This window comes from Engraulis encrasicolus, chromosome 1 (assembly GCF_034702125.1).
Source record: "Engraulis encrasicolus isolate BLACKSEA-1 chromosome 1, IST_EnEncr_1.0, whole genome shotgun sequence".
NCBI classification, from domain to species: domain Eukaryota; kingdom Metazoa; phylum Chordata; class Actinopteri; order Clupeiformes; family Engraulidae; genus Engraulis; species Engraulis encrasicolus.
This window is the reverse complement of record NC_085857.1, coordinates 14,154,455-14,165,474: the sequence shown is the minus strand read 5'-3', so window position 1 is coordinate 14,165,474 and position 11,020 is coordinate 14,154,455. Positions and strand designations below refer to the sequence as shown.

General features: G+C 45.2%; 1 protein-coding gene across 2 annotated transcripts in view; it reads right to left on the bottom strand.

The window, feature by feature from the left end:
* LOC134448157 (signal-induced proliferation-associated 1-like protein 2) overlaps nt 1–8,296 on the bottom strand; it is a 202,612-nt gene extending 194,316 nt beyond the window's left edge. For both annotated transcript variants that reach the window (XM_063197918.1, XM_063197919.1), the window contains exons 1-5: nt 7,650–8,296; nt 6,601–7,039; nt 5,438–5,713; nt 4,541–4,838; nt 3,861–4,199 (exon numbers count right to left, since the gene is read on the bottom strand). In XM_063197918.1, the coding sequence (XP_063053988.1) occupies nt 3,861–4,199; nt 4,541–4,838; nt 5,438–5,713; nt 6,601–7,039; nt 7,650–7,888 (1,591 nt within the window). In that variant the 5' untranslated portion in view covers nt 7,889–8,296. The remainder of the gene's footprint in view (nt 1–3,860; nt 4,200–4,540; nt 4,839–5,437; nt 5,714–6,600; nt 7,040–7,649) is intronic.
* Between the last annotated feature and the right edge of the window lie 2,724 nt (nt 8,297–11,020).

The window sequence follows — 11,020 nt, the reverse complement described above, 5'->3', positions numbered from 1 at the left end:
TTAATTTTTCAACAGTCTAGCAAAGAATATCTGACTGATCCGCAGCACATTTTGTATTCTGACTGTTGGATGCACAGATGAGGGGGGTTGTAGAACACTGGTCGAGGTCTGGTGGACAGACTGCACATGTTGGTACAGTATGGCTGGTATTCTGACAAGGCACAGACAAAGTGGGTTGTACTTGTTTGGGGCTGGCTGCCCTCACTGTGGGTAGGGTCGGTGAAGGGCAACAGAGTTTGGTAGTTTGGGGGGGGGGGCAAGAGAACTCACTCACCCGCTGTTTGTTTTCATCAGACTAAACAAAGAATATCTGACTGCAATAACCAACAGATTTGTATTTTGACTGTGGGATGCACAGATGAAGTGGGTTGTGCAGCTCGAGGTGTGGTGCACAAGCTGGACATGTTGGTAGAGTAGAGTAGAGTAGAGTAGAGAAACTATATTGATCCCCAGGGGGAAATTCAGGTGTCAAGTAGCTACATAAAAACAAACACAGACACAGACACAGACACACACAGACACACACACACATGCCAAGAGGTTCCAGATCTGGGCCAGCTCTGGCATCTCAGGCAGTCCAATCCCCAATAATGATGTCCTTCTTAGTGTCCTTCTGTATTCCAAGAGAACTCACTCACCCGCTGTTTGTTTTCATCAGAATAACAAAGAATATCTGACTGCAATCACCAACAGATTTGTATTTTGACTGTTGGATGCACAGATGAACTGAAGTGGGTTGTGCAGCTCGAGGTGTGGTGCACAAGCTGGACATGCTGGTATGGTGGGTGGAGGGCAATAGACTTTAGCGTTTTAGGGGCAACACTCACCCGCTGTTAGTTTCCAATACTCTAACTCCCGCTGTTCTTTCTTTAATAAACAACGTTTCGGTACTAGACCTTCATCAGGCAATGAAGAGATTGCCTGATGAAGGTCTAGTACCGAAACGTCGTTTATTAAAGAAAGAACAGCGAAATGGTCAGTGTGCGGGAGTTTTTTTAAACTATTACTGAGTGACCCATGGTGCCATCTCCGACGCACCTGCCAGCTGAGGTGTGCGAAAAAAGCCGAAGATTAACGTTTCCAATTCTCTAACAAAAGAATATCTGACTGCAGTCTGTGACACACATTTTGTATTCGGACTAGGCACAGATGAAGTGGGTTGTACTTGTTTGGGGCTGGCTGACCTTACTGTTGGTAGAGCTGGTGGAGGGCAACAGAGTTTGGTGTTTGGGGGGGCAAGACAACCCACTCACCCACTGTTTGCCAATGCCCCCTGGGCACTTATTAGCCAGGGCAATACACACACGCATGACTGACAATGACCATACACTACACATACATTGCACAGATGGGGGGAGGGGAGAGAGGGAGAGAGATGGAGAGAGAGAGAGAGAGAGAGAGAGAGAGAGAGAGAGAAGGATGGAGAGAGACAGAGGGAGAGGGAAGAGAGAGACAGAGATAGGGAGAGAGATGGAGAGAGAGAGAGAGAGAGAGAGAGAGAGAGAGAGAGATTGGTGGATAAAAAGAGGGAAAGAAAGAGAGACACAACAAAAACCCAAGCTGTGCATTGACGCCAAATATCGACACCAGCTTCGCGCTCCGTGTTGTCAGTTTATATGATTGACAATTTGCTTCAAACTAAATTTCCAGTACCCCCCACCCCTCTCAAAGCTCAGTGAAGAAAATATGAAATTAAATGACAGCTGGAAATGTGATGGGCGATCAGGAATGATGAGGGGAGAGCAGTGGAGTCAGTTTGCTTCACACAGCATTACAGGTTCCTATCTAAGAACCAAACCGAAGCTCAAACTCGCGGCGGAAAAAAAAAATTAAATGAAATGACGGCAGGCAATTTGATGGGCAATCAGAACGATGAGGGAGAGCAATGTGGAGCCGGTTCGCTTGAGAGCGTTAGAGACCCCCACTAAAAGACTCTGAATTATTGAAAAGGAGCTACATGTTACATGCAAAGCATTGTGGGAAAATTGTCACACCACACACAGTACAGTCACACACACACACACGCACACTGGCTGTATATGAAGGGTTTATTTGCAAAACGGTGTATCTCCATTTTTTGACTTTTGCATTTTATTATTGGAAATGACTGTTCAGAGGTCATATCACCCATGTGTGAATTCTTACCAGTCAAATATTTTGAGAACATACTTTTTTAAGCTATATAAAATGCATTTTGTAATGCATTTCAATGGAATGCCCAGTTCAAAAATGTCAATTTCCCAACATTCTATAAAATGGAGATACACCGTTTTGCAAATAAAGCATTCATATACACACGTACACATGCCGTATTGGCCATAACACAAAAACACACACATAGACACACAGGCACATACAGGCGCACGCACGCACGCACGCACGCACGCACACACGCACGCACGCACGCACACGCTATAGAGTACAGTGGGTGAAGTCAACATCTCCCAACTGATCCAGTTTGTTGGAGAGTGCTTTCCGAGCGCTGCACTGCATGCGTTACTCTCTTTCCCCAGAGCAAATGCCTGAATGAGTGACTCCAAACATGCATCACAGACCTACTGTACCCTTACACTACATAAATACACACACACGAGAGAGAGAGAGAGAGAGAGAGAGAGAGAGAGAGAGAGAGAGAGAGAGAGAGAGAGAGACTCACTTAACTCTACTGCATGAGAGAGAGAGAGAGAGAGAGAGAGAGAGAGAGAGAGAGAGAGAGAGAAAAGAGAGAAAGCGAAAGAGAGACTCACTCCACTCTACTGCATGAGTTTTTGTCCCCTCTTGAGCGTGACTCCAGTCGCATGACAAGTCACCTTGTGCCACATATACTCGACTGCATGTCTGATCTAGTGGAATTGGCAAGAATAAAGTGCTAAAGCTGCTTGAACTTTTGAACTCTCGAATAGCTTTTAACTGTGGAAGATGTTTTTGAGCTTCTTTTCTCTTTTTCATCCAGGGTTGCAGTGCATTAAACGGTGAGAAAAGGGAAAAGCTTGTTCAGCTCTTTCGCTTCCTTGAAAGATTTTCACTGCGGCTTTTCGGCGCATAAAATTGTACCTGTAAGCATAGACTCCGTTTCAACTGGCCTCACACCTTCCTCTTTACATATCGTAATACATTTCAGAGCCAGTCTATTTATATTTTACGCCGCCTGATGTAATGGCCTGCTCCAAACATCCTTTGCTCTGCAGTAACAATCCGGAAGAATCCGGAAGGTTCTGACGTTCTTATCTCTTTGCAGTACAGGGATTTACATGACTGAAAGACATCTCATATCCATTCCACTCTTCTCGGTTACTTCTACCTCTGAACACCTTTGTATGAGACTTTTGATAGTTTCAGAATGCTTATGGTAGCAGTAAACAGCAGTCCCTGGTCCACGTGCTTGAAGTCATTCTCCTTGCTGTTTTATTTCTGGTTTCTTTCAAACTCCTCTCAGGAGACAGTACTTAGATTCTAATCCACTTTTCCAAATACTCATATCAGTCAAAAGTCATATATATCTTTTTATTGTCTAGTTTTAGTTTGTTCTTGTCATCTTGTCTTATCTTGTTTCATTTTATGTTTTGTATTTCTCAGCAACAATACATTTCATTTAAGTACATTTTTGGTTGCACAATTGATGGTCTGACTGTGACCGAAACATCTGCACTGCACTTGGGTAGCACTTTTTTTTGTTTTTCCATAATGCAATAAAAGTTTACTATTGCATTCAGCATTACGGTGTGCGAGTTCCCCTTCCTTGCTTCAAAGTTAATCCACTGGAACCTATGCAACCACCAGGCACCAAGTCCAAAGGCGCGGTACCTCCACTGAAAGTACATTTTTGAATACATTTACTACTGCTAGGAATCTCTACTCACCTTTATTGTAGAAGTACTTGTGATAGTAGTACGCCCCTTGGTCGACATGCTCAAAGTTATACCGCTTGACCATCTCCCGCGTGAGGGGGTAGTTCTCGCGCGTCACCTCCAGCACCGACACCCCGGCGTTGGTGCAATGGGAGCTGATGGTGGCCTCCAGGCTGTATTCGCCGCCTCCGTCGCTGAAGTTGGCGCTGTTGGACCGCGTCACGCCCAGCCTGCGCTCCACTTCGCCGCCCGTCTCGTTGCGGAAGTACGGGCACCCGAGCACCAGACCATTGCTCTTGCCGTCGCCTTCGTCCGGGTCCGAGCCGGAGCCGGCCATCTTCTGGCCCAGGTCTAAGTAAGGTAAGGTAAGGTAAGGTAAGGTAACTTTATTGATACCCAAAGGTAGATTTGTTTGCAGGTAAAAAAGTAGAGGCTTGCCACAACACCACACAGTACAGTGACAATGACGCAAGACGACAACAACAACAGACAGGAGACTAACAAAAGCAAAAACATTGACAAACAGACTAAACAAACAGAACAAAACAAAACAAAACAAAACAAAACAAAACAAAACAAAACAAAACAAAACAAAACAAAACGCTCCTGGTTGGATAAGCAATAACAAGATGGATGGATGGATAAATAAATAAATAAATAAATAAATAAAACAAACAAACAAACAATCAGACCTTCGCAACTTCCTAGCGGGGAGTCGCAACCAGGAAGTGGGTCGGCGCTGCCGTCGCTGGAGCCTCCGCCGGTGCTTCCTCCACTTCCTCCTCCGATGAGGATGGCGCTGCCGGGGAGGTGCTGGGATGCGGCCGAGGCGCCGGTGCTGACGTTGCGTCGGCGGGCGTAGTTAGTAGCGCGGTTGGCCGCCGCCTCGCTGATGTTAAAGAGCACGGACTGGACGTCGTGGTGGGCGAAGCACTTCTGGAAGCTCTGCGGGCGACCCAGCAGCCGAGCCACCTCGTCCTGCTCTGCCACCTGCAATACAATAATAATAATGAATAATAATTATAATAATAATCATAATATAATTATAATAATATAATTAAATATATAATTAAATATAATATTAATTTTAATATTATTAATTATATAATTAAATATATAATTATAATAATAATAATAATTATTATTATTATTATTATTATTATTATAATTATTATTATTACGATTTGTATTAATAAGCGCCTTTCAAATTACCCAAGACCAGTATACAAAGACAAACTGTAGTAAAAACAAGAAGCTCAGAGAATGTAAACGCAAGAGAAAACAGAGTTTAAAAAGTACATAAATGGTATTTTGGGTCAATGACGGGTTTTTGGGCTCAGACATCAGGTGGTACAACCACAGCTTAAGTCGATAAATTAACTAGTAATTGGTCATTTTGGTATGATCATGAATATGCTTCTCTTGGAAAATCCACTAAAAAATAAACACATTTTTTTTTAATCCATACAATGGTGCAATTAGCAGTGGTAAATGTGGTGTCAGAGACTTGAGATATGTATGAAGCAGAACGCACCACAATGACAATATCAGCATAGCAGAGGACCAAAACTATTAAAATCGCTCTTGACCTGTTGCCGTTGCCGATCGCCGGCCCCGGCGCCGGAGTCGCCCTTCATGGTGCGGAGGCGCCGGAACAACCCGGAAGGCTCGCTCTTCTCGGACTTCTGGCGCTGGAGCATGGAGCGCTCGCGCTCCCGGCTGTAGAAGAGCGAGGGGTCCACGTAGTCCAGGTTGGAGATGCAGATGATGTCGCCGCGGGCGATCTGGGCGGCCGTCTGCAGGGCAGGGGACAGCGTGGTGGTCGGGGGAGGCGGAGCCGTGTAGTGCAACAGCTCCGGCAGCACCTGGAGAGAAGAGAGAGAGAGAGAGCGTAACAGCGTAAATAAAATATGTATCACTTTATTTTAGGGATACATCTATTAGCACTAATACATACAATGTTAATGGCGGCATAAGTAACTTGTAAGGCATGTACTAAGCAAACACTAAGGCCTACTAGGTCCTTACTAAGGTTACATTGGTAATAAATCCCTTATTGTGCATGAACAAGACTTTTGCGAATACATGCCTAACTAATGTTTGATTTTGCTTTGTACATGCCTTAAAAGTTACTTATAAAGGGACATTGCATGTATTAGTGCTAATAGATGTATCCCTAAAATAAAGTGTTACCATAAAATAACATCTTAGCATTAATACTTCAATAATTATTTCATTTCTATCAAGAGGATTCAATCTGAAGTAAGTTAAAAACTTTGCCACAAATTTCATCGAACCAGCTTGAAGTCACAGCTGACAGCTGATCACTGTCTAGAGAAGATTAGGATGTTTTTTTTTTTTTAGATTAAAACTACACATACCTATCTGAAACATTCCGGAAATGCTATGTACCGCAAATGTTATTGTCTCTTATTCTTCCCATTGTTACATTGCCTTGCCTTTATACGTTTCTATACAGTGTGTCTGATGGTGTTCAGCTGTTCTGATAAGTCTATTTAATATACGTTCTCTGATGTTTTCTCCTAAACCTTTCTTTAATAAACAACGTTTCGGTACTAGAGATTGCCTGATGAAGGTCTAGTACCGAAACGTCGTTTATTAAAGAAAGAACAGCGAAATGGTCAGTGTGCGGGAGTTTTTTTAAACTATTGCTGAGTGACCCATGGTGCCATCTCCGACGCACCTGCCAGTTGAGGTGTGCGAAAAAAGTCGAAGTTCTCCTAAACCTTACCTGTGATGGAGGAGGGGCGCTTGGCAGCTCCGAGGGAGCCCCAAGATCCGGATTCTGTGGCCTCACCACCCCAGCAGTCGACCCGGCGGAGAACCCTTGCCCCGAGATGCTCTGCCGATCAAGGGACGAGGTGCTCCCGTACTCCCTGTGCAGCGCGGCTCCCGTGTTGGGGTTCACCGCCGTGGACTGGTCGTGGAGGACGTCCTCCGCCCCGATGTCCGAGATGGTGACGTCGCTGTTGCTCCTCTGGCGCAGCGGGTTGAAGCCGGGCTTGTACGGCGAGGCGGCGCTGTTGAGGTGGAGGAGGTCCGTCAGACCGTATTTGGTCTCCAGGAAGTTGGCGGCGGAGATGAGGGAGGCCTGGCTTTGCTTCAACATGGCCGCCTCCGAGAGCTGGCCGGGGGGTGGTGGGGGAGGGGGAGGGGGTACGCTGGGGAAGCTGATAGAATAGAGTATAGAATTGCAACTTTATAAATCGGGCACAGCAAACTTTACACAAAATACACATTGCATAGATATAAAAATATCAAACTATTCAACGAGCCAACCATTTGCAAGGCGTTATTTGTTCATTCATTTCAGTACTACAACAAATCTGTATATTAGGGAAATGATTTGACTTTGATGATGCCATGTCGACTGCAAGAATACATGCATTCACCTAAATTCATTTACTCAAGGAAATGGGTGAAAGGAAACTCTACAAAGACAATGCACACACCAAAAAGATAGTTGACCTCGAATGTCAAATGTATGACCTTGGGATTGGGGAGGTCCTCATCCCAAAAGAGCACTAACAAATCCTCACGTCAGCACCATCTTCTGCACAAAGGCGATTCTAGGGTCAGATGGGGCCCCAAGCGAAAATGCAAAATAATGAACATTTGAACCAAAATGGCCAATACTGTGGTAAAGTGTGGGCTGTTATCCACTATCTAGGGGGCTTGGGGCCCCAAGCGGCTGCCTGCCTTGCCTGGTGGCAAGATGCTCCTCTGCTTCTGCATCATGTACATCCAAACGCTCACGTTCATACGTGTGCACCAACTCACCTGGTGACCAGGCTGTCATAGCGGGGTGGTGGCCTGTTGTCCCCGGCGATGTCCTTCCGTCCGGGCCAGTCCGAGACACGGGCGCGGACCCCCATCTTGGGCATGGCGGGGGTGCTACCCTGCACGCCGCCGCCGCCACCGCCACCGGTGGTGGTGTTGATGGGTGGCCCCATGTTACCGCCACCACCTCCTCCGTTCAGGGCCTGGAGTTTCTTGTTGAAAAGGTTGTCCGCTTGCATTTTCCCGCCTTTTTTTGCAAGCCCTCCTCTCTTCCAAAGGGGAGGAACGGGACTCAAGGATTTTAGTCCCTTTCAGAGTTTGCCCTGTTTGGCTCTGTGGTCTCTGCCACTACTCATATCGATGAAGTGTTTTGTTTTGTTTCATGAAAGATTAAGCGAAGGAAAAAAATCCCATGATCCTCAAATTATTTTTCGTCAGTGATTTAAAGACGTTGGACACTCGATATAGGAAAGCCAACCCAGATAAGGGTTTTCGCAAAGGTAGAAGAGTAATCCATAAGTGGGAAAGTGTAGCTAGGTGGTCATGAGGACGATGATGTCACAAAAGGAAATGTAGAGAGGAAGTGAGGTCGTGTTCCCATGCGCCTTTTCACAGCTCAGCACTGGGCAATGGACGTTGTGTACTGTAGGAACCTGAAACACACAAAAAGAGAGGGAAAACGGTCAAATGACGCAACAAAAGCAACATCAAGAACAAGCATACACTAGAACTCGCCTTTGAAGAGGATCAAAAGAGAGGAAAGGCCAAAGGAATCTATAAATATCAAGAGGAGGCACAGAAAAAAAAACAACAGTTGACCTCGAGTGAGTGCCAATGACCTTGGACAGGTCCTAAAGCCAACAGAGTTCTTTACAAATCCACATGTCAACGCCATCAGCAACAAAATGGGAATAGCTCACATGACGCCCAACAACAATATGAAAACAAGGCACACACCAAAACCTTAAAAAGCTGACCTTGAGCGTCAAAATACACGGCCTTGGTGAGGCTGTGAACTCAAAACCGTCTCCTACCAAATCCGTGTGTCAACACCGTCAGCAATAAAATTCCCACGAACGCCCACAACACCAAGACAAAACTAAAGTTGACATTGAGCGTAAAAATGCATAACCCTTGGGAAAGCCATGAACCTGTAATCTGAGACCAACAAAAATCCTTACTTCAACACCACCACTGGCACAACAACAACAACAACAACAACAACAACAACAACAACAACAACAAGTGAAGTGAAGTGAAAGCCCAACTGGGAAACTCCAACTCCCATTGTCATTGTGACACAGCACACAAGTGAACACTGCAAACTGCACACAACAACACTGCAAAACTGCATTTATGCCTCACCCGCGCAAGGGGCAGCCCTCAATGACGCCCAGCGCGGCAGGACGGTACCATGCTCAGGGTACCCCAGTCATAGAGGAGGATGGGGTAGTGTACTGGTTAATTACTCCCCCCACCAACCTGGCGGATCGGGAGTTGAACCAGCAACCTTTGGGATACTAGTCTGACGCCCTAACCGCCCCTCAACAACAACACAACAACCTACATTAATGAAGCTTTTTTCCGGCACTGAGATAGAAAGGCACCAACCACACGAAAGGACCAAGCATCTCCCATCATGGATTAATATTGAACTCCATTTACTGATTTTCCTATATGATCTAATACATGATGTTGGATTAAGGCTGCATCATGCACCAACATGCTTGTGGTGAGTCAATTAACATGAAAGGGGAATTAGAGCTCAAAGTTCATGCATTTTTTTTTTTCCTTCTCCGCCACCACCACCACAATATGATGTCTATACTTGTTTACCAGAGGGGAAGCATGACAACATTTAGCTTACATATGCTTAGTGTATGCATCCTCTGTAGTCTTGCTTACATATGGCTAATGTGCATTTAGCCCATACACATGGCTAATGTACCCCTCCCTGCATATAGTTAATGCACTGCACGGCACTTCACTTCACTTCACTTCAGTGCAGGTCTAAAGAGAAACAGTATCGGGCTGTGTAGTTTCAAGGGCAGCGGGTCTGTAAATGGCTGCAGTGTCTGAAGTCTGGCCCTCAGTCTTAATCTACTAATGGCTCGCTGCTTAATTGAGTTGCAGCGTTGGGAGAGGAGCCCTCTTAGCATACAAACACGATAACGCATAGCGAGGGCCGGCGGCCGTTCCAACTTTTTTTTTTTTTTTTGGGCGAAAACTGAAGGAGGGAGGGAGGGGGGAAAAGTTTAAGAAGAGACACAAAGTCACGTTCCAAAAAATAAATGGGGCTAACTCCTGGTGCATACAAACAAGACAAACTTAGTGACAGCCATTTTGTTTTCTTTTGGGGTTTTTTAAAGGGAAGAGTGGAGGGAGAGGGAGTTGAAAAACTTAAAAGGAAGAACATGAAATCAATCATGTTTCAGATAATAAATGTGGCGGGGCTAACTCCTGTCCTGGTGCATACAAACGCGATAAACAAACACACGCTATGGTGGTGGTCCCTCCATCTTATTCAGAGGGAAAAGGGGAGGTGGGAGGGAGAGGGGGTAGAAAAAGTTAAAGGAGGAACATAACATCAATCACGCTCCAGAAACTAAATGTGGTAGGGTAAACTCATGATGCATGCAAACACGATAAATGGACCGGCGGCCACTCCAATTTATGATTTTTTTTTTTTTTTCCAGAGGGAAAAGTTGGAGGAAGACGGATTGATAGAAAAGTTTAAAGGACGACATTCCAGAAACTCCAATCTGGGTAGGCCAACTCAAACTCCTGAATGCATGTGATAGTGATGAGCTGCAACATACAAACACAGCATACAGATGAGCTGCAGCAAACAAAATCCAGTTGGTGTTTATCTGAGGTAAAAAGTGGAGGAGAAAAATGCAGGGCAAGACTGGAAAAAAGGAGGTCAAGTAGGAACCAAAAAATAAAAAATAAAATGATAAAATAAAAATAAAAATCAATCACATTCCTGAAGATACAGAGTACCGTATGTGGGTGGGCTACGTGAAAGTCTTGATGCATGCGACATCGACGAATATTCCGCTCTCAAGACAAAATTATGCTCTCAAGACCTCTCAGAACCCCAATCACTGCTTGGACTGAAAGCCCTTTGGAAGCGGCCGTTGCAGGCGGTGTGTCAGTGAGCCAATGAGTCTAAAAAATAGTTTGAGCAAACGTAATAAAAAGGGCCCACGTGTGCGAGTTGGCTATGTGTTTCAACACTTTCGTAGGATCCGGTATCCGGTTCCGGATCCGGCAGGATCTTAAGCAGTGGATCCGGTATCCGGCAGGATCCTAAAAAGCTTTCAATGTCCTGCACAAAACAGGACACGACTATTAGGTTTATATTTTTG